General features: G+C 47.5%; 2 protein-coding genes and 1 long non-coding RNA gene across 3 annotated transcripts in view; 1 reads left to right on the top strand and 2 right to left on the bottom strand.

The window, feature by feature from the left end:
• Nucleotides 1-3,323, bottom strand: part of Pcgf3 (polycomb group ring finger 3) — a 39,248-nt gene extending 35,925 nt beyond the window's left edge. Inside the window, exon 1 of the mRNA XM_021163328.2 lies at nucleotides 3,123-3,323. The gene's annotated coding sequence lies outside the window, so the exon portion shown is untranslated. The remainder of the gene's footprint in view (nucleotides 1-3,122) is intronic.
• A 5,553-nt stretch (nucleotides 3,324-8,876) lies between these two features.
• On the bottom strand, nucleotides 8,877-16,608 carry LOC115031103 (uncharacterized). Its single transcript, XR_003836689.2, has 3 exons — nucleotides 16,537-16,608; nucleotides 12,295-12,373; nucleotides 8,877-9,200 (listed from the first exon to the last, which is right to left on the bottom strand). It is a non-coding gene; the product is annotated as an uncharacterized LOC115031103 (long non-coding RNA).
• Nucleotides 16,609-16,676: 68 nt separating this feature from the next.
• On the top strand, nucleotides 16,677-24,959 carry Slc49a3 (solute carrier family 49 member 3). Its single transcript, XM_021162967.3, has 10 exons — nucleotides 16,677-16,867; nucleotides 19,500-19,658; nucleotides 19,928-20,141; nucleotides 20,310-20,386; nucleotides 20,823-20,960; nucleotides 21,045-21,161; nucleotides 21,485-21,637; nucleotides 21,904-22,061; nucleotides 22,368-22,477; nucleotides 23,290-24,959. Exons 1-10 carry the CDS (start codon nucleotides 16,721-16,723, stop codon nucleotides 23,565-23,567), a joined length of 1,551 nt encoding a protein of 516 aa, XP_021018626.1. The 5' UTR covers nucleotides 16,677-16,720; the 3' UTR covers nucleotides 23,568-24,959.
• The last annotated feature ends 727 nt before the right edge of the window (nucleotides 24,960-25,686 follow it).

Raw genomic sequence — 25,686 nt, 5'->3', positions numbered from 1 at the left:
AGTATTCCACCCTACCCCAGACCTGGGCTCCTGTCTGCAGGTCTCTGAGCATAGTATTCCCACAAGGAACAGAAATCCAACTTTTTCAGAACCTCACATCTTACCATTTTGAAAGTCACTTATAACCTAGTGCATGAGACCCAATGTACCAGAAAAGACACTTTCTCCATGTTACTTAAGATGGTTAAGAAAATCTAGAGGGTTGGCTTATAATTTCTCTCAGAATAACTTGCCAAGGCTCTCAGAATACTGGAAAACCCTCACCCAGAGGTTAGATGCTGTGCTCCAATATCCAATGCCCCACTTTATCCACAGGGGTCTGCTTGCCAACGCATTCCAAACAGGAAGTTAACCACCAGGAACCTTTTCTTTTATAACAGATGCCTCTTAAAAGGTATACATGCATGCATTACAATCATCTGAACTTTTACAGTATCATCAAAGGAACCTTATACACCTTATTTAGAGGCCTTATTCTAACACACCATTCTACATACAACAATTTCCTGAGATAGAATCTAACTCTATAGGCCAAATCGATCTGGAATTCAGTACTGTAGTGCAGGTTTGCTTCAAACTCACTGAAACTGTCTCAGCTTCCAAGAGCTGGGATTACACTTGTGAGAGATCATGTTTGGATCTACACATAACTCTTTAATTTGTTTATGAGATTTTTCTAGGGTATGGGCCACATGATACCTAAAACTTGCTAAGTGCCTGGCTGACAGCAATACTGCAGAGCCTGATCCACCTTCTACTGACCTAGCTAGTACCCTGACCAAGGAACCTGGCCAGGAAACCCGAAAAGTCAGGCCTGGGCTCGTCACCTTCTAGCAGAACCAATATCTTAGGTATCTTAGGGCACTACATTCTAAGGTAGCTTGTTGTATAGCAACATATAAATAGTATAAGCCTTCAATACCATTCTATGTTTAGAAATCCAAGCATAGGAAAATGAAATCACCATCAAACCTAAACAAATGCTCAGTTCTGGTCTAACATTTCACACAGCAAAATACAATAAAGGGCACAGCAAAGAAAACAATCAGAGGTAAGCGCTCGGTACAAGAGTCCCAAGTGTGAGGACACTTGGCAAATAACTTTCCACTTTGAACACAACTCAGTTGACAGCCATGCTAAGGAGCCTAGACTTGTTTTTCCCTGAGAAACCAAACCGCGATGTGGCTCAAAACGAAACACAGAACTGGCCAGCTCAAGTATCTCTTAGGAATCCAAACAGCCCAGAGTTTGCTCTCACCCTGTCTCCAGCACTTTTAAGAGCAGCCTGACAGAGCAGAACTTCCACAGAGCAACACACCCATTGCTGACCACCCCAGGTCTGTGTGGGAGCTACTTGCTTTCTTATCTTGAAACATATCAGATTTTCAGTGAACATCTCAGTACCTGCCCTAGAGTCTCCCACAACAGTAAAAACACATCTCACTTTTCCACAAATACTGTGTTCTCCATGACAGACTGACTGGGAAGATTCCAGAGAAACAAAAACTCTTTCCTTTTTAGGAGAGAAACAGGAGTGTGGGTGCTAGGTGTTCATCTATTCAAAAGCCCCTCAGTCCTCTCTGCTCACTGCCCTCACCTTTCTACCTACCTATTCCTGGAGTGCCTCCTCCCCACTGGACACCTAGCCTCTAGCCTCTCTACACCACACCCTCATGACCTGCTGGGGGAGGAGGAGGGAGGGTGAAGGTACAGCACTGACCTGGGGTCAAGACTAGGGAAAGGCACAGTCCTGTAGGAGCTGGGGAGACCAGGCGAAACGCAACTTGGAGGCTGGGGCATGAAGCAGCAAGCACAGGGCATGCCCTTGATACCTGAGTCCTTGGAGCCCAGCTGAGCTCCAACTTTGCCTTGCAACTATGCTAAGAGCCTCACCCACTCTGTAACATCAGGAAGCTAGGGGACCTGTGGGGAGTGTAAGCACTTCATAGCAAAGGTTCCCTGTGGGCTGGGCTGATCGAAACCTCCCAATGCCTAGTAGTCTTTTCAGCAGAGTTCGGGGGTCAATTACTAGAGTCCTAGGCCCTCCCTGCCTTAAAGTTCCAACTATTATCTAAGTAATCCCTGAGGACCATCTTCATGGTTCAGCTCCAAGGCTTTCATTTTAAAGGGACCCACCTTTGGTCCTGTTTGTCCTGAACTCTATATTATATATCTATATTCTGAACTCTCCTCACAGTTCACCCTCAGGGCCTCAAACTACTCAAAGGACTGCCACAGTGGTCCAGATTCCTTTGAGCCAGCCTTGATTTCCCAGCTCTCTACAGCCGATTTGTCCCTGAGACCTGACCTTCCTATGGCCTTGTCCCAGCACCCTGGCCCTCTGTGGGGTGGTCTCGGGGTAACCTTCCTCTGTAATCTATCTTTAGTTGGCCCATCTCAGTGATTCTGCCATTTTCTAGGTCCTGCCAGGTCCTGAGAGCCATTCTTCCTCAATGACCTTTTCTAGACTCTTGTCAGGTCTCTAATACTGACCCTCCCCCAAGTGTCCATTCCAAGAGTCGGGCTCCACCGGTCCTGGGGTCCCAGAACTATGGGAGAGCTGCCCAGTCCTAAGGACTGTTCAGAGAGTAGTCCTCAGTAATTCTGGCCTGGTCTGGGTCCTGCCTGGTCTGCGGTCCTGATCCCCCTGGATCCAGCCTGGCCCAGACTCCTGTTCTTCCGGGGTCCTGTTCTCTGGAATCGTGCCTGGTGCCAGGTCTAGCCGGACTGAGCTCCTTGTCTTCCCTAGGTCCTGTTTTCTCGGGGTCCAGACTGCTCGGAATTCACCTCGGCTGCTGTTCTGCCTGGTCTAGGATTCTGCCCACCCCGGTCCAGCCTGGTCCAGGGTCCAGCCTTGTGCAGGCTCTTCCCCGGGTTCTGTCTGGTCCAAGGTCCTTGTCCTCCCTGGGTCCAGATTGTTCCGGGATCCAGCATGGCCCAGGGTTCTGCCCTCCCGGGGTTCAGACCTGCGAGAAGTCCTGGCCTTCTCGCAGGCTTTTAGGGTCCCGCCTCCCGGGCCTGCCGGGGGCGCTGGGCTCGCAGCCTTCTGCCGCCCATGGGCCGAGGCCCGCGGCCTGAGGAGCGGGCGCGCGGGCCAGGCCGGGCGGGGCGGGCTCACTGACCTGCGTCTCGGGCGGCGGGCGAGCGGGCGCACGCGGGGGCTCGCCGGGAGGGGGAGGGGGCGCCGCTCCCTCTGGGTCCCCCCCAAGAGGAGGAGAAAAAAGCCGTGCAGAGTTTAAAACAAAGAGGCGGAAATGCCCGAACCCAGCCGAGTGCGGAGTCGGGGGCGCCGCGGCTGGAGCATGCGCAGTGTGTGGCTCAGCTCCCACCTCGCAAACGAGAGAGGCGGGGCCTCTGGAAGGCGGAGCCTATAGGGGTGGGGTGCAGGAGGGGCCAGAGGGCGCAGGCGCGTGCAGGCAGCAATTGACTCAGGAAGCTGGCGCGGCGAGACAGGCAGGGTGGAGCTCGGGGGCGTGGTCACAAGGTGAGAGGTGGGTCAGGAGGCGTGGTCAGAAACACAACCTGGAGAAACTCTGCCCGGCTGGAGATCAGGACTCGCTGACAGGCAACTGCATGGGTCGGGAACGAAACCGGAGTATCTAGACCACGGGTTTCCTACCCCCATAAACCTTCTGCTTGCATTCTTGTCCTTTCTTGGAATCACTGTGGACACAGAGAGACCCTTATGCTGGCCTTTCGGACCGTGGAAACCCACAATTTGTCCGTTGTCCACTGTGCATTGTGACTGGCAGAGGGCATAAACTGAGAAAAGAAAGTCTGTTCTTGTTTGTTTGTTTACTTAGTATTTTCGAGAAAGGGTTTCTCTGTATTGCCCTGACTGATCTCAAACTAACATAGATCCGCCTGCCTCTGTCTCCCAAGTGTTGGGACTAAAGGAATGCCCTACCATGCTGGACTGGAAGTCTGTTCTTAGGAAACAGTTTTTGTGGCAGCTGTATGCTAAACAGGGGGTGGGAGAAGGAAGCAACAAGGTGGCCAACCAGCAGGTGTTTGGGGGAAGGGGCGTGCAAAGAATCCAACAATGGTATGTGTACAATGAGGTTGAAAGGGGTTAGCGCCTTTAATCCCAGCACTTGGGAGGCAGAGGCAGGTGGATTCCTGAGTTCGAGGCCAGCCTGGTCTACAAATCGAGTTCCAGGACAGCCAGGGCTACACAGAGAAACCCTGTCTTGGAGAAAGAAAAAAAAAAAAAAAAAAAAAGTCTTGCTGGGGTCCTGTGGATGTTCCCTCCGAGCCAAGGCTCCCTGGGAAGCAGAATGGGGACCCAGGAAGGCAAATATACTCTACTGAAGCCTGGCAGCCTTTGTATCACAGAGAGACTACTGATGGGGGAGAAGGTTGAGGGAGAGTCCTAGAATAATGGAGGATCTGGTGTTGGTATTAGAGGTAGCAAAGAGGTACTGTTGCGAAGACCCTGAGTAGGCCTGGACTTAGGGCACAGATCTCAGGAAGTCATCTAGCTTGACAGACAGCTAGACCCTTAAACCTCTTGTTTTCAAGTGGGCTTGTCATGCCTTAGGTAAGACCATATTCAGATGTCATTCTAGGTCCAGGATTCAGACCTTGCTTCTGTGTCTATCGGGGATACCTTCAGAGAACTCTAGCTTTACATAACCTCTGGTCTCCCCTAAAAGTTGTTGCCCACTTTAAGCCCCCACCTTCCAGCACTGAAGTCTTCCTCTAACTAACAGCTGACACATTAGAATCCAGCTATGTGTCCCTTCCCCAATCCTCGCCCTGTATCCCTAGGTGAGCAGATAGCTTTCAACTAGTATCCTTGTGTTTTGTCCTTGCTCCCTGACTACTTTCAGCACAAAATAGTGGCTTTTATAAAGCATTAGTTGGGGGAAATTCCCTGCTCAAAACCCACCCAGTGGCTTTACCTAGGACAGAAACCAGATTTCTGGAAACTAGAAGAGACCTGAAATCATGTAACTGTCTTATTTAGTAATATACTAAGTTCACAGGTACATGTATATATTCTTGTTCAGCCAAGCAAATGAAGAAACCTGAAATTATGGTACTCAGTTTGATGATAGGGGAGGGAATGCCTTCTTCCTTACATCTGTCTCCAGCTAGCCTCTCTGGGGTACTTGGTAAACCCTCTGTTCTCTGTAATGATGGTCTTCACATCACCCACCCACCTAGGCTGCTGTCTTAACACAGAACAGAATGAACTGACCCTATATCTCTTTTTAAAAAAAAAAAACATTTCAAAAGATTATCTTTATTTTAATTGTATGGGTGTTTTTGCCTGCATGCATGTCTGTGTACCACATGTGTGCAGTTTCCTTGGAGGCTAAAATGGAGTATTGGACCCCCTAAAAGTGAGTTAAAGACCATTGTTTTTAGCTGCCATGTGGAAATGAAACCCAGATTAGTGCTCTTAACTGCTGAGCCGTCTCTCTAACTCCATGATTCTATGTCTAAGCAAGTTCTCTCTTAAGCCCGTCAGGCTTTGCCCTGCCTTCCAACAAATGTTGGACCCAGGGCTCCAAGACATTTGGAACTAAATTCAAGGTCTGTTACGACCTCTGTGACCCCTGCAGTATTTAACTTAGCTATGTTCTCCTCTTGGATTGCTCTCTTGCCCCTAGCTGTCTTGAGAGAATCCTATAGAGCCTGGGTACAGTGTGTGAGGCAGCCAATTGCAGAGAAAAGAGTAAAACCCCTCCCAGGTCCTGTCTTGTGGTTAGTTCCTCCTACTCCCTGCTGTTGTTCTTGTGCTCACTCATACACTGCACAGCTCTCCTGATGCCTCTGGGCACACTACGCACCTGCACCTCAAGACCATAGAGGAGCTGCTTTACCGGCAGTGGCTGAAAGCATGGAAAATGGAGACTCTAGCCCTCACTGCAAAATAGGCATGAGTATACAAAAGCTGTATGGCCCTCCCACCGAAACAACTAACACACTGGACAAATAAGCCAAATGTCAATTTACAGACACATCAGGAAACCAGGTCTTGGGCCCAGAGAAAGAAGGGTGAATCTTAGGGGAAGCCAATACACATGCCTAGGTAAAGGCTCTTGATCTGTACAGTTCTTCAAAGCTCTCAGCCTAGCATTGTTAGTCCTCCCTGGAAACTGCTAGAGTTGGGGAAGATTGGGGAAAAGGAGAGGGTGAGGAATCTTGAAGTCCACCAGGAAGGCATCACTAGAAAGCTCTGGTGGTCTAGAGATATCCAGGAGGCTTCTAGCAGTGGGATAAGATAAAAAGACTTCTCTGTCCAGCCCGATAAAGCCAGGAAACCTGGAGGGGACAGAAGTGCTTGGTGATTTGGTCTTTTTTTTTTTAGACTTATTTATTATTATACACTGTATAATAATTTATTTAATATTGTACAATGTAGCTGTCTTCAGATGCACCAGAAGAGGGCGTCAGATCTCATTCCAGGTGGTTGTGAGCCACCATGTGGTTGCTGGGATTTGAACTCAGGACCTTTGGTAGAGCAATCAGTGCTCTTACCTGCTGAGCCATCTCGCCAGCCCAGTGATTTGGTCTTATCTGTGATATTGCTATGATAAAACACCGTGACCTAATTGCACAGAAGCATTTACAACTGCTTATGGTGAAAATTCTCAGGGACAGGTGTGACATCCACATCTAGTAACACTGGTGGGCAGAGACACAAAAGAGAATTTGACCCTCAGGAAGAGAACAGTCTCTCAAAACACACCCAGAAATGGCATTGGAGAGCTGTGTGGTGTACAAAAGCAGTTCTGGACCTGCAAAGTAGATGTGGAGCTAAAAATCTGGTTGGTGATGGATATGAGAAAAGCAGCTATGGTCCCTCCTATGGGAGCAGCTCCAGTAGCTGCTGGTGGATCAAGGAAACCAAGCCAGATGGAGCATATGTTGCAGCAGTCAGATGTGTGGGTCCTGTTTTGGCATCTGGTGATATCAGAGATTTAACACCTATCTTAAGATAATATAAACAATGGTGTTATGGTATATGTTTATATAATAATGGCATTGTGGTTGTGTTTTAGGTGGCTTCAACTTTTATAGATAAATACTAAAATCCCATGGGAGTGGGGGGAATGATATGGCCTCTGAGACTCCTTCAGGACAAGGTGGAAGAACAGAATGGCAAGGGATATGGACAAATCAAAATTTGCCATTAATTGATCATTATTGGATTTCTCTCCCTCCTCCCCTCCCTCCTTCCCTCCACTTCTCCTCTTTCTTTCTCCCTCTTTTCCTCCTTATCACTCCTTTTTTCTTTGAACTTTTCCATAATAAAAAATATCTAATAATTGGAAGAGATGGCTCATCAGTTAAGAGCACTGACTGCTCTTGCAGAGGTCCTGAGTTCAATTCCTAGCAACCACATGGTGGCTCACAACCAACTGTAATGAGATCCGATGCCCTCTTCTGGTGTGACTGAAGACAGCTACAGTGTACTCACACACATAAAATAAATAAGTAAATAAATAAATCTAATAAGCCAGGTCTGGGAGCACAGGCCTATAATACTTCTAAAGCCAGGAGAAAGACAAATTTAAGGCCAACTTAAGCAACTTAGTATGATCATATCTCAAAATACAAAATAAAAAGACAGCTGGGGATGTAGCTAAGTAGCAGAGCACTTAATTAGTATGTATGATGCCCGGGTTTGATTCCCAGCAGTACAAAGCGAAATCCCCGAGTAGGCAAGTGATATGGCTCAGTGGATCAAGGTGTTTGCCACCAAGTCTGACATTTAATACCTAGGAGCCAAATGACTGAAGGAAATAATGGAATCCCATAAGTTGTCTTCTGACCTCCCCGTGTATGCCATGGCATACACATAACTATATGCACTCAAACAAAATGAAACAAAAATAAACCAAACAAAGCACCGTTAACAGCTAAGTTACAATTAAGTTATAGAGAAATTGAAAAGAAAAATATGTTGGGGTAGGTGTGGCCTTGTTGGAGTAGGTGTATCACTGTGGGTATGGGCTTTAAGACCCTCCTCCTAAGTACCTGGAAGCCAGTCTTGTCCTAGCTGCCTTTGGAACAAGAGGTAGAACTCTCAGCTCCTTCAGTGCTATGTCTGCCTAGATGCTGCCATGCTTGCCACCATAATGATAATGGACTGAACCTCTGAACCTGTAAGCAAGTCCCAGTTGAATGTTGTCCTTTAAAAGAGTTGCTGTGGTCATGATGTGTCTTCACAGCAACGAAACCCTAACTAAGACACCCCCAAAAGAAGTAACACCCTAGATAGAAAACCACTGAAGAGAACTCTTAAAAATTGTAATAAAGCAGGCTGGAGAGTTGGCTCAGTGGTTACTGACAATTCTTCCAGAGGTCCTGAGTTCAATTCCCAGAAACCATGTGGCTCACAGCCATCTGTAATGGGATTTGATGCCCTCTTCTGGTGTCTGAAGACAGCTACGGTGCATTTATATACATTAAATAAATATTTTTTAAAAAATTGTGATAAGGATGTTGAAGTGTAGCCTTCCACAATTAATGGCTTCTGGTAGGAGTGCAGGTGGAAGGACTCAGTTTTCTTTAAAGGAGTGGCCACTGGGAGTTTGACCATGCTTCAGTGGGTATATGGACAGCACAAACTGGACTTGTTTCTTGTTCTTCCTCTTCCTCCTCCTCTTCTTCTTCTGGGAGGAGGTCACAAGGTTGGGGATGGACCTGGAAGGACTGGGAAGTGAATGTGATTGGGGTTCATGATGTGAAATTTCCAAAATAATCAATTAAAAATAGTATAAAAAGAAAACAATGAGCTGTATCTAATAGATAATGTAGAATCCCACATGAAACAAATAGAAAATATATAGGATGCATATTTTCAAGTATATAGGGAAAGTACAAACACTGACAAAGTGGTTTGGTTTTTTTTTTCCAGATTGCTTTTTATTTTATGTATTATGGGTATTTTGCCTGCATGTATGTCTGTGCACCATGTGCATGCAGTGTCCTCAGAAGCCAAGGATAACATGTTGGATACTTGGGAACTGGAGTTACAGATGGTATGAGCAATGGGAACCAAACCCAGTGTAATAGTCAGGCTTCTCTAGAGGAACAGAACTGATAGAATGAATCTATGCATATGGGATTTATACATATATAGTGGCCTAAAGGCTGTGGCCCAGCTAGTCTAACAAAGGTTGTCTCTCAGTGGAAAGTCCAAGAGTCCAGTAGTTGTTCAGGCCATGATGCACAAAGAAACCCTGTCTCGGAAAACAAAACAAAACAAGACAAAAAGATAAACATGAGACTCCACATCCCTCTCTTAGATACAGAACTAGCTGAAATGGAGACAAATGTCGACACAAAAACCTGTATATAAGTACTCAGAGAGGCAACATTTTCAGTGTTCCTAAAGTGAAAACATTCCATGTATCAATCAATGAGTGAATGAGTGCCTGAGTGAATGGATACAATGTGGCATATACTTATAGTAAAATATTATTTGACAATAAATGAAAAGTAGATAAACCTGAACTTGTTATGATGAGCAGGAGAAGTCAGTCACACAAGTGTGACAGAAGGCCATATATTACATGACTATTAAAATTAAACTTTCAGAACAGACAAATCCATAGAAACAGAGACAGATACATGGTTGTCAAGAGTGACTGTGCATGGGCTGGTGAGATGGCTCAGTGGGTAAGAGCATTGACTGCTCTTCCAAAGGTCCTGAGTTCAAATCCCAGCAACCACATGGTGGCCACAACCACCCGTAATGAGATCTGACACCCTATTCTGGCGTGTCTGAAGACAGCTACAGTGTACCTGAGAGAGGGGAGTTAATTGGAGTGAGCAGAGGTTCTAAAAATTCAGTTCCCAACAACCACATGAAGACTCACAATCATCTGTACAGCTACAGTATACACACATACAGAAATAAATAAATCTTTTTAAAAAAGAGTGACTGTGCAACTGTGGATGAGCATTAGCATCCTTTGATGTGACGATGTGAAACTATTTGGGTGGTAACTGCATTAAAATCTAAAACTTGTGCATTTCACTTTTTATTTTTTAATTTTGGGGTGTAGGGTTCTATGTAGTCTAGGCTGGCCTCTAAGTGACTGAAGATGACCTTCTAAACTGAAGATTCTCGCACCACTACATTCCAGGTGCTGGTACCATGCTTAGACCAACTTGTTCTCTTTATCATTTTTTTTATTCCTCTGTCCTGTGTGTGTGTGTGTGTGTGTGTGTGTGTGTGTAGACCAAAGGACAACTTCTTTCAGGAGATAGTTCTCTGTTTCTACATGACTGAGAAAGAGTCTTTGTTTATGCTGTAGTGCATACCTCAGGCTAGCGAGCATGTGAACTTTTGACCAATTCTCCTGTCTACCTCCCACATCACTCCAAAGTTCTGGGATTACAGATAAACACCACTAACTCTGGATTTTTAACATGGGTTCTGGGACCAAACTCAGGTCTTCATGGGCTTTAACCTATCTTGCTGGCCCTATCTGGGTACTTTAAATGGCTTTCATGTGAATTATATCTCAATAGAGCTGTTCATATATATATGTATATACACACACACAAAATATTAAGAAATGACTAAAATAATGAAGTGTTGTTTATTTACTCCCATGGAAACAATAATAAAGCTAAAGAACACACACACCCAAACACACACACACACACACACACAGGGCTTACTTTATACAGACATAGCCATGCTCACACAGTGAATTCAATACTCAGTTCACATTAGATCCTTTTGGGAAGTCACTCTCCATGAACACCTCAGGCTACTGCACAATCCCTGTCCTCACAATAGGGTAGTTTAATCAAGGTTAGCAATGTTTGTTTACTGGGCTTTGGAACCATGAGGATCAGAAGTTACCAGGGCTAAGGGGAGATTGCCCTTTCGCTCCTGGTACAAAGAGGGCATAGATTTCCGAATATAAATCAGGTTTCCCTCTGGAAGGGAGATAAGGAGGCCACAGCAGTCCGGGGTTGGGGGATGGCAGATTTGTTCTAACCAGGATTCTCCTGAAATGCACCCCAATGTATATGCAAGCATTATCAGACCAGCTGAGGAACCATTACAAAATCAGCTGCTTTTGCCTTGAGTACCAAATGTTTTGTTTGTGCCTAGGACTCTTGCGTTCCCTACCATTCACACGTGTGAAACTCTGGCAGCGAGCTGGGCTTGTGAACGGTTAAGACCCAGACCCTCCAAGTTTCTTATTTTACGTGTGCTCATTGGACACCACATCAGATGCTCTTTTTAAATAATTAGAAATTATGATCTTATTAATTTTATGTGTAAGAGTGTTTTGCCTGTATGTATATATGTGCACCATATGCATGCCTGGTGTTGGTAGAAGTCATAAGAAGGAAGCATTGTATACCCTGAAACTGAAATAGTTTAAGCCACCATGGAAATGCTATATACCAAACTAGAGCCCTGTGCAAGAGCAACATGTGCTCTTAACTGCAGAGCCGTCTCTCCAACCCCTAAAGAGACACACTTTATATCTGCAAATTCTTGAAAACTAGAAGCCCCTAAACACATGTAAGCAGAAAAGCAGATAATCATTTCTATATGCACAAAGGACAGACCCATCTGACATTATATATGCAAGGATGTGATATATTAACACAAACTAAATACCAGTTTCCGTCTAAGATAAATGTACAGTGTAAACATCAGATTTTATTACAGATGCTGATGGTATGCCTACATAGTAGAGAGATTAGCATGGTCTGTACAAAGATCTGTGTTCAACCCTCATTAGCACACACAGATAACCCAATACTATCTCACAGCACATTTAAGCAGAAAGTTCCTAATACTACACATACAAATGAGAAAACCAAAGACTTCACTTTTTAAAAATTTTTTTTTCAAAAAGATTTATTATGTATACAGCGGTCTGTCTGAATGTAAGTCTGCAGACCAGAAGAGGGCACCAGATCTCATTATAGGTGGTTGTGAGCCACCATGACATTGCTGGAAATTGAACTCAGGACCTCTGGAAGAGCAGCCAGTACTCTTAACCTCTGACCCACCTCTCCAGCCCAAGATTTCACTTCTTTAAAAGACTAATAGGTCCGGAGCCATGCAGTTCTGTGGTGGGCTACAGACACTTTCTGGCTTCCATTTTGGAGCTTCTAAGAATTCTGGGGCTTGATGGGAAAGGGAAGAAGTGGACATCTGGGGCCTTACTATAGGAAGAGCCCACATAACAGTGGTCAGAGACCTCCCTTGAAAAGGAAACAAAAAGGCTCACATTCTAGAAATGGATGCCTTCCATGGCCATGAAGTTGGTGTCACAGTCTATCAGTTTGAGGTACCTGAGAGCCTGGATCCTGATATGCTGACATGGTCCCTGCTGGGGGTGGGCATCACGTGTGGTTTTCAAGCAGGTGAGTCCTGATTAGATTAGTGAGGCACATGTGAGTCACTGGATAGATACAGGAGGGAGGCATGCTGTTGGAACCAAATAGTTCTGCGAGGCTCTACACAGCTGTATGTGGGTGCCTGACAGCCTGGGTGGAGGAGTGCCCCACAGCTGAAGGGTTGGTCTTTCCTCCACCCTTGTTTTTCCAAGATACAGCCAGTCAGTCATTACCCAAACATTTGGAATAGACAGATGGAAGCCCTGGCCCTCAACATCCTCAATGCTCTCTGGGAAGAGCAGATGAACACTAAATAAATAACCAGGCAGGGCTCCTGGCTGCATATCATTTCAGAGAGTATTATTCCTGATAGCATCCCAGAAAAAAAGGGGCCTTGCCTCATGCTCCAACTACAGCAATTACTTAATTTTTGACAAGATACTATCTGGGGGAAGACAGACTGGCCTAAGAATGTTGGTTTGAGATGGTGGAAGAAATTAGAAGTAGGCTTTAAATGGAGGGAGACACTGAACATAGACTTCACCATGAGTAGGGGTTGAATGATAAGCCCCTGAAGATCACTACCAAGAAGATGCCAGGCTTCCTTTTGTGATTGTCAAGGACATCTCCCACATGTAGTTCTCTCTAAGGTGTGAGGATGGTAACTTGTTGAAATTTAAGCAAAATGGTTACATCGAATAGGAAAGTATAAAAAGTCAACATTTGCAAACAAATGCAGGTCCTATGTCACAGGGTTTCTGACAATTAAATTTGCTGTGTTGAAATAATTGTAGATTCTACACACTACACACACACACACACACACACACACATACACACACACGGGGTGTGGCAGGGGAAGCACTTTTCTGTTGTTTCCTAAGGGTGGTAGCTCATAGAACACAAGCGTTGGACATCACAGCCTTGACAGGCCATTGGTGAGCACCCACTCATCTCCCTAAGCCTCTCTGGTTTGTTCCTGCTCTTTTACTTGTTTCTGAACTTAGCTTTACATGGCTATATCTTACGTGTTCCCCTGTGTGTCCACCTTCATGGCCACCTGAAGGAGATCATCAACAAAACCCCTACTGTTGCACCATCAAAATCCACCCTCTTCCACCCTACCCAGTCTCTGGGCCACTACTAATCAGTTCTCCAGTTCTAAAGTGCCGTCTTTACAAACAAACAAACAAAAGTTATATAATTATTGTGTTGGTTTGTTTTTGGTTGCTGTGATGAAATGCCTGAGTCTGGGTAACCTTGCCAGAAAAGAGCTTTTGTTTGGTACACAATGCTGGAGGGTCAAACATTTGGCACAGCTGTCATCTCAATGCTAGTGAGTACCTATTGGCGAATTCAATAATGTAGGGAGCATTACTAGAGGGAGTGATCACACAGGCAGACAGGAAGCCAGAGTGAGTGGAGAGGGCAAAGCTTCTACCACAATAACACTTGGGAAACACACCCAGATCAGAGCAAACCATTACAAATGGAAGCACACAGTATATAACCCCTCACTCTGCCTACCCAGGCTGCTGTAGTATTAGCTCTTCATTCCTAAGTAATATTCCATGGTGCCTAGACTTCTGTTTACTCGACCAATCACTGACTGAAGGACACCTGGGTATTTACACTGTCTTTGATGATCACAAAATGAAGCTGCTGCAGGTTTTTCTCTCTCGTGGATAAAGACTCGTGACTGCTTCGGCCGAGTTAGATGATAGCTACATTCTTGGTTTTACAAGAAACTGCCAACTTGTTTTCTATAGACTTCAGCATTTAGAATTGTCAGTACTTTTATTTATTTATTTATTTTGGTTTTTCGAGACAGGGTTTCTCTGTGTAGTCCTGGCTGTCCTGGAACTCACTCTGTAGACCAGGCTGGCCTCGAACTCAGAAATCCGCCTGCCTCTGCCTCCCAAGTGCTGGGATTAAAGGCGTGCACCACCACCGCCCGGCGTCAGTACTTTTATTTAACACTCTAAAAAAAATATGGTATTAGTTCATTGTGGTTTGTTTGTTTTTGTTTTGTTTGTTTGTTTTTTGAGATAGGGTTTCTCTGTGTAGCCCAAGCTGACCTCAAACTCAAGTTCACCTATCTCTGAGTGCTAAGATTGTTTGTTTTTGTTTTTGTTTTGTTTGTTTGTTTTTTGAGATAGGGTTTCTCTGTGTAGATCAGGCTGACCTCGAACTCAAGTTCACCTATCTCTGAGTGCTAAGATTAAAGGTGTTCCGCCTGGATGGTGATCCAGAGCTCATTGTGGTTTTAATTCAATTTTTTCTGGAGGCTAATAAAGTTAGTCATTAAGCCTTATTTGCCACTTGTTTTTTTTTTTTTCTCTTCAGTTTTTTGCCCATATCCTTAATTGGATTTGAAAAACACCATGTAGTAGTCCTTTGTTAGATGTGTGGTTTGCAAATATTTTCTTGCAATCTGTGTGTATAAAAACCTCTTGATAAAAGTCCCGTTAGCCCTATAGGCCAATTCAGAGAAAACTAATATTAGCTAACGTGCTGAGTCTTTCAATATGTGGATAAGGTATACTTGTCCATTTCTCTAGGTTTTTGTTGGTTTCTTTCACAAGCATTGTACAATTATTAGCATATAGGTGCTATTCCTGTTTATAGCTAAGTATTTTATATATTTTGTTTGTTTTTGTTTTTTCGAGACAGGGTTTCTCTGTGTAGCCCTGGCTGTCCTGGAACTCACTCTGTAGCCCGGGCTGTCCTCAAACTCACAGAGATCCACCTACCTCTGCCTCCCAAGTGCTGGGATTAAAGGTGTGCGCCAGCCACCACAGCTTGGCTGCTGAGTATTATCTTTAACCACACTTAGATTATGACTGTTTAATTTTTGTTTTAATTTCCACATCTCCCACATTGGTAGAGTGTTTTAGGAAGGCAGCTGTTGATTGTGTACTGATCTTTCACTTGATAACTTTGTTGAACTCACCTACGTAGCACAAGTGCCCTAAGAGAGTGGATGGAGGCGGATCAAAAGATTTAGAGATGTGACAATACAGGGGGTAACTGTGGTGATGGTCCCATTTGGTGATAGGCTTAGATACTACTTAAACCGGAAGCTGGTGACAGGCAGCTTCCCACCTAAAGCTAGGGCCCTGAACAGAGAAGTCTGAACTGCCCTCTCAGTCTCTCAGGTAGAATGCCAAGACATCAAAGTCCCCACCCCAAGGCAGCTCCAGGCCATAGGAAGAGGGCATAGGGGGTTAGGTCTTCAGAGTGAGTGTGAACTATGGCCTGAGGGTAAGCAGGGGTTAGACAGATATGAAAGGAAAGGGCATCAAAGAGGGCAAGGACCACAGGCCTTATCATGGGTCTCAGGGGGACTGCCCCTTGCAGGGCACCACCAGGTTTTGCTCATTTTCTCCTTACTGGACAGGACTTCACCTACAAATGGGGAAATCCATCTGACATGCACACAGCCCCACTAAGAACACACAAAAGGCTGGAACCGCACAATAAGCTTGTTCAGACCCGTATAGTTGACAGGTGGTACCATCCAATATTGAAGATAAACAGCAGGAATACTGGTAGGTTGAGGCCAGCCTAGGCTACAACAGTGAAACTCCTGCTCAAAACTCAAATCCCTAAACCCAAGAAATGAACAAAAAGGAATGGTAATCCTGAGGGCAAGATCATCCGGATGTGTTTGAAGGAGAGAAAGCCTCCTCACTGAGAGAAAGCCACCTCCTGCCTCTGCATGGCCAGTCCCCCTATTCCTCCACAGCACAGCCTGTTCACCAGCTGATCACTCATTCACCCTAGTCTGAATAGGGCTTTTGGTACACTGGCCCTCTCTTGAACCAGCCAGGCCAGACACAGTGGCAAGTGTCAGATGACTCTTGTCAACTGCTTTAGGCCAGAGTCAGGCGACAAGGGCAAATTAAAGAGTCTGAAAGATATCTATCTACTCGCGGGCAGGGATGGTGTCGTTAGGTTCAGCCTTTCCTCGTCCTCCACCCCGCCTCTTTCTCCTCTAGGAGGAGTCTAGTGACAGGCCTAGATTGGAGGCTTTTGGAACTGTTCCCGGTCTCCTCCTCCAGATTGGCCTCAACTTCAACAATTTGGAGGAGCTTTAAGGAAATGCAGACTTTGCTGAAGTAGAAACCCACTTCCCGCACCTACCACTGCGAACGGGTTCCTAGTACAGGCCACACACACTTGTATCCAAGTTACCTCTTAAAGGGAATTTTTCCCCTCCAGTTTCCATCTTGCCGGGTAATCCTGGCTTCTTTCACCAAACTTGTCCTTTAGGGCGGAGACTAACCAGATCATTCCGCCCCGCCCTGCTCCTGGGACAGCCTGCCCACAGCCTCAGCGCTTTGCAGCGTAGGAAAGTGGGCGGCCTGCAGACACTGGCATGGCCGGGACTATGGATAGGCTGGAAGACTGCAACAGCCCGGAAACATCTGGGACCGCCGGAGACGCGATGCCTAGTCCCCGGGTGTATGCGCGTCGCTGGGTCTTTCTGCTGGTGGTCAGCCTCCTGAGCTGCTCCAATGCGATGGTACAAGGGTGCTGGGGCGGGCGGGGCGGGGTCTTTGTAGCAGCCTCAGCGCCAGCCAGATTGTTTTCGTTCGGTCACAGAAAAAAACGACCTTTCTTCTGGCTCATCAAGTTGTAGAAGAAGGGGCAAATGCCTGTCCTGCCCGATGTGGAGCAGCCAGGGAAACAGGTGTCTTAGGCTCAAGGGTCTCAGCCCTGCAACATGTTGTTTTCTCGAACTATCCCTAGCCCCCAAATGCTGGACCCTTCGTCCTTTCCTCTTCATCCCATCAGGCACACTTGGACTGCAAGTGGTCCTCCCAAGGCATAGGTACACAGCACTTGAGTTTGAGTGGAGGGAGAGAGAGCGTGGATCTGCTACCATCAGCTGTTCAATCCTGCACCTTTCTAGTGCTGGATCTGGTACCTGGAAAGGAACTTTGGGTCACATGTGGCCACTCAGCTGGATAGGTAGCATTTGGGTCATACAACTACGAATTGTAACAAATATAGGACAGACTGTGCCAAGCATGTGGGACCATGAAGCCCACTGGTCACAGTGGAGACCCAGCCAGGATGGTGACATGATCAGGTGTCCAGCACACTAGGGGTTCAGTTGCCAACTGGCATTCCATGTGAACCAGCAGCAGGTTGATTCGCATGGCCTTTTCTTTTTCCTCGGCTGTGCTGGTTGTGAAGAAAGAGCTTTGAGTAAAGATGTGAATACACGTCATGAGCCTGGAATATTCTAACTGTGGCAATATCAGAAACTTCTTTCCTGGTAGCTAGCTTTGCTGAGACTTGTTGCTGTGGGTTGGCTCACAGTTCCCCTTTCTAACACTGGGAAATATAACTGGTTTGGGGTAGCTGTCTGAGGACACACGTAGAAATCTACTTGAGTTTTTCCTTTTGTAGATAAGGCAGGTTCCTGGGACACTTGGGTGATGTCCTGCTGTCCTAATGGAGATGGAATATTACCCTGATACTGTGAAATGACATGGTCCCGGCTGGGTCCCCATTATGACCAGTGGGCTTCAAGTTTAGTCATGCTTCCTGGAGCCCCTGATCATTTGTCTGTAGCTAGTGACTGGGTGCCAGGGTTCTGAGAGAGCAGCCTGAGCAGGCAGGCACAACAGGGCTTACGAGAGACCGGGATATGGCCCAGGGTTTTGGATGGGAAGGAGATCAGAGACTGAGTCAGGGTGAGACTGAGAGCTGGTTGAAGCATTCTCATTCTTACTCTTGTACAGTTGGATGGATTTTTTTTCTCCACCCATCTGTTGTCTTACACATGCTAGAGATCTCTCTGCCCACTTTTATGTGGGGCCACAACTCTGGGAGGAGCAAGGACAACCCTGTGAGACTTGAGATATGGGCTCTGTTTTTCCTGTTCAACACAGCATGTTTTGTAAGCATACCTGGTCCCCTGTCTGACTACAAAGCCAGGCAGGAGGCAGCGAGGCCTGATTCAGCTGCTCTCTAAGGTCTGTTTCTTGTGTTGAAGGAAATGCTGCTGTTGCACAACCTGGTGTTTCCCGAGGCTTTGTGGTGGGGAAGCCTGGCACTCTGTTCAGCTCTGGAGGGTGTGACCCTCTGTCATGTTCAGTAGGGTTCATCAGGAACTTTGATCTGGGGCACACCCTTGTGGGGCCGTATGTCTATTCTCTCTACTGGTCTAAGCTTGATGACTCCTTCTCTCCACCCAGCTTCCCATACTTCTTCCAGAAAAAGAAAAAAAAAAAAAAAAAAAAACCTTCCTCCACTCTGCACTCTTCTGCTTGCTGGGCTTCAGAGTCCCTCTATTTTGCAATGCCTAACATGGGAGAGTGTGTGCAAAGTGAGATGCCATCAATTCTCTCCCATCTCTAAAGAAGTCCCAGGCTCTGAACTCTTCTGTCCTTGGCTCTGTCTGCCCTCCTCCTTGGTCCTCATGTATGTCCCAAGCCCCAAAGTCTTCATTATCCATCTAGATGCCTGCCATGGAGTCGCTACCACACACCAGACCTCATGGTCTCTCCCCAAAATGTGTTCCTTATCCATCTTGTCTCAGCACATTGCTCAACCATAAAATTCGGAACCATGGCTACCATCTGCCCTGATTCCCATTTCTCCCTCTCTTACTCTGTGTGCTCCAGTAGTGTGTCCTTAAGTGTTATGACTTACTCAGTGTCCAGGATGTCCCACCCACTGAGATTCTGGCTTTTCTGTCTCATTACTCACAGCCATGTCCCAGGTGCTCTCTCTCCTCTTTCTGTCACCTTTAACACAGTGCCTCCCAGGCAGTGGACACTAACCCCATTGATTGACTTCAGCTTCCTCAGAGAATCAAGTCAGTCCTAATTAGGTTCATGGCCCTACAGTCCCTGGACAGGTTTTTGGCCTCTGTATCTGGCTCCAGGCTGGTTCATGGTCCACTGCTGGTTAGGCTGTAGTCCATGCCTGTCTGCTTTCCTGGTTTGTAATAGGGTAAATGTGGTTCTCTAGCAGGGTGACCCGAATATTCTATCAGGCTGTGTCCCTATAGCCTTAACAGCCACACCCATACATCCCTGCTCCCATCCTGAGCTAGCCAAATGGGGATTATAGGCTTCAGCCAGAGCAGAGCTAGCTAGGTGATATCTGTGGCCTGTAGGTAACTTATGTGTATTCCATAGCTTTGGCTCAGCTTTGCACCTGTAGCAGACACCATAGCACAGCACTTCTTCCTGTCCATGGATCAGGTCAACTGGCTGTCACTAATATACTTTGTGTTATCCATCCCATTTGGCATGGCTGCCATCTGGGTTCTGGACTCTGTTGGCCTCCGTGGAGCGGTAAGTCAGACTTCATTCCCATTCCTGCCTGGGGTGGGTGGGCTGGGGACCCTGAGTTTGAATGCAAAACCCTGAGCCCTTCAGATTAGACTCCACCAGCCCCACCTGCTGGGCTCCCCAGCAAAGCAGCTTGGGGGAGTAGGTAGGTATTGGGATATCCCTACAAGCTTGGGACAGGACATTGGGGTATCCCTACAAGCTTGGGACAGGCATCTGGAGATTGGATGTCTCTAGGCTAGCATATAGTCTCTGACTGTCCATTCCTGCAGACTATCCTGGGTGCATGGTTGAACTTTTCTGGGAGTGTGCTACGTGCTGTGCCGTGCTTGCCTGTCAGGATTCCCAGCCCCTTTGCCTTCTTCATGAGTGGCCAGAGCCTCTGTGCCCTGGCCCAGACCCTGGTCGTCTCTTCTCCAGCCAAGCTGGCTGCCTTGTGGTTTCCAGAGCACCAGCGGGCCACAGCTAACATGATCAGCACCATGTGTGAGTCCAGGGATGGGACCTATACAACCTGAGCTCAGCTCATAGGCCCTGCTGGATGTCTGTAATCTGCTCCCCAAGGCCAAAGTGCTTGAGCCAGGAAGGATTCACCCCCAAGGACTGGGGTGAGGCTTGCCACAGCTGATCTGATATAACTGTTTTTCTATCCAGCAAATCCTCTGGGCCTCCTTATTGCAAATGTGCTGTCTCCTGCCCTAGTCAAGAAAGCAGAAGACATCCCTATGATGGTGAGGGTCTCTTGATTATCTTGCATGTGACATGTGTGCTGTGTGAGCTTGAGCACATATACATATACTTGTGTACACAGTGTATAAGGTCGTTGTTCCTGTGCATGGTATATACTTATATTTGTTGTACATACCTGGGTGTATTAGCATCATCTCCATATGTGGGGATAAGTTTGGAGCCTTGGGAAGTTGGGCTGGAGTCATCAAGGAGGGAGTCATCCTTGAGTGGTATTCTGAAAGCTAGGTTCTACATGAAACTGTGAAGAACAGCTGGGGATGGAGCGATACAGCCCCTGCCCCAACCTAAGAGTTTAGGTTTGCTGACTCATTGTAGTTTAAAGGCAGGGGGTGGCTAGTAAGGTGGGCAAAGCAGACTGAGACATATGGGGGCACATTTCAGTGTGACTTCTTTGTGATACTCAGAACTTCTCCCCAGCTTGGCATCTACATTGTTCCTGCTGCCCTTGCCTGTCTGTTGGCCACTGTCTGCCTCTGGGAGAGTGTGCCTCCTACCCCACCATCCACAGGGGCTGCCAACTCTACTTCAGAGAGTTTCCTCCACGGGCTCAAACTGGTGGGTGATGTGGATTCTGGGGCGGGGAAGCTGTGGTCAGAAGCCTGCTAGAGCTTCTAAGTTAGGGGCTGTTTTTCCCTCTAGCTCATACAGAATAAGGCCTACGTCATCCTGGCCGTATGCTTCGGTGGTGGCATTGGTGTCTTCTCTAGCTTCTCAGCCCTCCTGGAACAGATCCTTTGTGCCAGTGGCTATTCTAATGTAAGTAGTAGCCCTGCCTAAAGAGTGGGCTCTGCCTCTGCCAGGGTTACCTGCTGTTTCTGAGCATTCAGCATTCACCACCACCACCTGCCACCCGATAGAGATTAGATCAGTGTCCTCACATGGAGGTGACAGTCATGGCTGTGTATGTATATATATATATATAGGCATGAACCCAGGGTCTGTTGTCTGTGGTGATACCCTTTCCCTTTAGTGGTGTGCACATTGCAGAAAATCCATCTTAGGAGGAGGCAGCTTGACCTAAGGCGCTCTGGAGGTTCCCTGCCTCCTGGTGGCTCTCAGCTTTCCCTCTACACTTCCAGGAGTTCTCAGGCCTCTGTGGGGCTCTCTTCATCGTGTTTGGAATTTTGGGGGCACTGCTTCTAGGCCTGTATGTGGATCGGACCAAGCACTTCACCGAAGCCACCAAGATAGGCCTCTGTCTGACTTCCATGACCTCTGTGGCCTTTGCTCTGGTGAGACTATTAGGAACAAAGACTACCTACCCAGGATGGAGGGCTATTATGGCAGGCAGGAGGGTAGGGAGGGTAGGGGGCAGCAAGTACGGTGGTGGCTTGCCTGTTCTCTGCCTGAGGGTATCCCTGGGTAGAACTGGCTTCACTGTCACATCCATGTCACCCAGTCTAGGAGCTCATGGACGTGGGGGGCGGGGGGGAGGTTGGGGGTAGCATGTCTAACTGCCATCCCTGTTTCATTCTTCTCTACCCTTTGCGGGTACCAGGTATCCCAGCTGCAGGGACAGACCCTTGCACTGGCTGCCATCTGCTCCCTCTTTGGGCTCTTTGGCTTCTCAGTGGCACCTGTGGTCATGGAGCTTGCTGTTGAATGCTCATTTCCTGTGGGTGAGGGTGCCTCTGCTGGCTTGATCTTTGTCCTGGGGTGAGTATCCTTTTACACTAACCTCCCCTCTAAGGCATGAACTCCCTCCCTTACCATGCCTGGGCCACATGCCCCAGGCTCCTGATCCACAAAGCTAGGGATCTGCTTTCTCTGGCCAGGGATAAGCATGTACTTGCTGTGTGCAAGTTTGGGCCAGCTGCAAGGCGGATGTGGATGGGAACAGTGTACTGTCCCAGGAGTAACAGGTGTTGTAGTGGTTGGCACAGATGTTTCCCTGCCCACAATGGCATTAAATGTGGTGGACAGAGAGTTCCTGTGCCCAGGCTGAGGGTCCTGTGTATCCAGGCAGGCCGAGGGTATGCTCATCATGCTGCTGTTGACGGCACTGACCGTGCGGCGAACGGGTCCATCCTTTTCTACCTGCCAGCAGGGTGAGGACCCTCTGGACTGGACAGGTGAGTGTCTGTGCCTAGGCTTTGGCCCTAGAGAGCTAAGACAAGACCAGGAAGATAAGGTTATTAGGAGGCCTGGCCCAGTTGAGGATCTTGATTCTGGTTGTTCTTTAATCCCCCAGGGCAGCACCAGTTGGTGTGTGAAATGGTGTGGTCAGATGCCTGGGCCCTGCTTGTGGGTGCAACCCAAAGACTCTGACACAAATCCAGCGTCATGCGAGGTGTTTCAAAATTGAGGAAAATAGACTTAGATCTTAGACAGAAAGGGGTAGATATCTTAGAGAGAAAAAGAGACAAGGACAGAAATAGAAAAACAGAGAAGTACAGAAATATACATAGAAAGACAGATAGGGGAAGAGAAAGTCTACCTGGACAGACAAAAGGAGCAGTGGGAGTGGATTAGAGATAGACAGGGATAGAGACAGACATACAAAGAAACAAGAAGATTGAGAGAGCGACCAGCAGGCAGGCAGGCAGGCAGGCAGGCAGGCAGGCAGGCAGGCAGGCAGGCAGGCAGGCAGGCAGGCAGACAGGCAGACAGGCAGACAGAGACAGAGAGAGGTGGAGACAACAGTGCATAGAGCAGTAGTGATACACCCATGTACCGTAACTCATGATTCCTTGCTGTTGGAGTCTGGGTCTGGGAACATCCTGAGAGCTGTTGAGGATTTAGACCAGTACTGTTTCCATACCTCTCTGTGGTCTCCATCACTGGGGTCAGCTAGGTCAGGTCTACCAAGGCTTTGCTATGGTGGGAACTGGGGGCTCTGACTGCCTGGACAGTTGAGGGTCAGTTCTGTGCTTGTGTCCCCTAGTGTCCCTGCTGCTGCTGGCCGGCCTATGTACCCTTTTCACCTGTGTCTTGGTGATCTTCTTCAACACCCCATACCGGCGCCTGGAGGCTGAGTCTGGCAGATCCTCTTCACCCACGATGTGTGCCAGGGATCCAAGGACTGTTAGTCCCACCCAAGTGCCACCACTTGAGACTCCTGGCTTGACTCCTCCAGATGAGGCCTTGAAGGAAGCTCCTGGCCCTGCTTCTGTCTCCACAGGACATTCAGAATGGGCAGAGACTATGACCAGAGACATCTAGTAAAGCATAGGCTTGCTAGGGTTTCTTTGATTGTGCAAGCCATGCTAAAAGCTCTGACAGAGACAAAGTCATTAGAAGACCCAGGGTATGACAGGATGGCCTTTTGGTCCTCAGGAAGACGATGATGGAATTGGAAATAACTGGTATTGTATGGATAGTGGTCAGTTAGGGTGGACCCTGGTCAAGCCATACGTGTGGCTACTGCAAGCGGGCCTGTGCAGAGGCAGAGGGAGTGAGTTAGGGGTTCCTGGCATAAGACTGGGAGAGTTCCAAAGGCTATGGCCTGACCAGTCTGAGGTAGACAGGTGTAGGAAGAACTTGTCTCCACTGTATGACCAGGTACTGAGCTTGATTGTAAAATAGCACAGAGGGCGGTGAGCTGGTCTGAGGAGAGTAGGGAACATATTCTCTGCAATGAACACTCATGGGAAAGTTTGTGTCCAACTTTATTGAGCTAGCTGCAGGTTGCAGCCTGAATGGTGGAGCATCTCATACTTCCTCCTCCACATGGGTAAGGATATAGCTCAACACTTTGTAGTCTAGGTTGTCAGCCACATCGATGAGGGAAAACTCTAGCATCTGATTCGCCTGAGAGTGAGCCCAAGATAGGTGGGGTATAGATGGGGAACTCACGTTGGTGGAGGGAGGAGGAGGAGAGACAAGGTTCCTGGGTTCCAGCAGCCCAGACACGGTAACTTACAGGCACTGAACTTCATTCAGTGGGTTCCCGAGTCTTGTTTGACCTGTTCAGGGATGAAGAGGGTCAGATGGCCAAGGGCAAGGCAAGGGGAGGGGCTGGGAATGTATGCAAGGTTAGGTCAGAAAAGGGATTGAAGGAAGTGGGGCAGAGAGGGGTGGGAGAAGGGAAGGTGAAGGGAGAGGGGAATGGAGGGAAGAAAGGGGTAGGATACTGGGAGTAATGTGATGGTGGGAGTGGCAAATAAATGGTACAGACATGCTGGAAACCTAGACCTTATTCCTGCCTCATAGTCTGCTGCCTCTATTATTGAGCTAGCCAGCAGCAGGGTGGTGATCCATCCTTTTGGGGGAAAGTTGCCTCTAGCTGCCCTGTGATATACTTGGGCTTGTAAAGCCATAGGAGTGGGGTTGGGGGTTGGGCAGGTCTCATTTGCAGTCATCCTGTTGGCTTGAAACATCAGTAGACCTTTGATGCTGAGAATGGAAAAGTGACCAATTAATTAGGCTGCTCTGAGGAAGAGCAGAAAGTTCCTACTTGTGGCTCCTCTCATGGGAGGCCTGACTTAAGTCTGCCTCTTTGTCTACTGCCTCTATTACTGAGCTGGCCAGCAGCAAGGTGGTGATCTATACTTTTGGAGGAATGTTGCTTCTAGCTGCCCTCTGATATGCTTGGGCTTTTTTTTTTTTTTTTTTTTTGTTTTTTGAGACAGGGTTTCTCCTGGAACTCACTTTGTAGACCAGGCTGGCCTCGAACTCAGAAATCTGCCTGCCTCTGCTTCCCGAGTGCTGGGATTAAAGGCGTGCGCTGCCACACCCAGCTTTTTTTGGTTGGTTGGTTTGGTTTTTTGGTTTGGTTTGGTTTGGTTTGGTTACAATGTGTAGCCCAGGTTGCCCTTGAACTCGTGATCCTCCTGCCTCTGCCTCCTTCAGCAAATCCTAGCTGCACGCGCCACCACTACCGGCATGCTTGGGCTTTTAGAATGTATATCCTACCCACCTGCTACCAAGGGCCAAGTGCCTAATGGTTCCTGGAGCCCATCATGACTCATGGCAGATACCTGATGGGGTAAGAGTCAAATGCTGGGATGCCAGAATGTTTCTTATTCCTAGTGCTGTTTGTGTGTAAGTAATGCATCTATGAAAGGAGTTTAAGACAGCAATAGATGGATAGACAATGGCATCCTGGGTAATGAAGGCCCAAATGGCAAGAACGGCCAAATGACTCTGCTCTCAGGGTCTTAGGGTGACTATTTAATGCCCTGGAGTTAGAGCTCAAGAGGGGCTGGTGAGGTGGCCTTGGGGCCCAGGTACTATGTCTCTTCTCAGGGTAGGTGTTCCGCAGACCCCAAACCAGAACTCACTATTCCTTGTGGATGCTTCCATTGCCATCAAGGTTGAGCATCTTGAAGATATTAGTTGT

Source organism: Mus caroli, unplaced genomic scaffold (genome assembly GCF_978045245.1).
Source record: "Mus caroli unplaced genomic scaffold, Mus_caroli_1 scaffold_4, whole genome shotgun sequence".
In the NCBI taxonomy this organism is placed as follows: domain Eukaryota; kingdom Metazoa; phylum Chordata; class Mammalia; order Rodentia; family Muridae; genus Mus; species Mus caroli.
The sequence above is the reverse complement of the archived record's forward strand: the minus strand, read 5'-3'. Positions and strand labels throughout refer to the sequence as shown.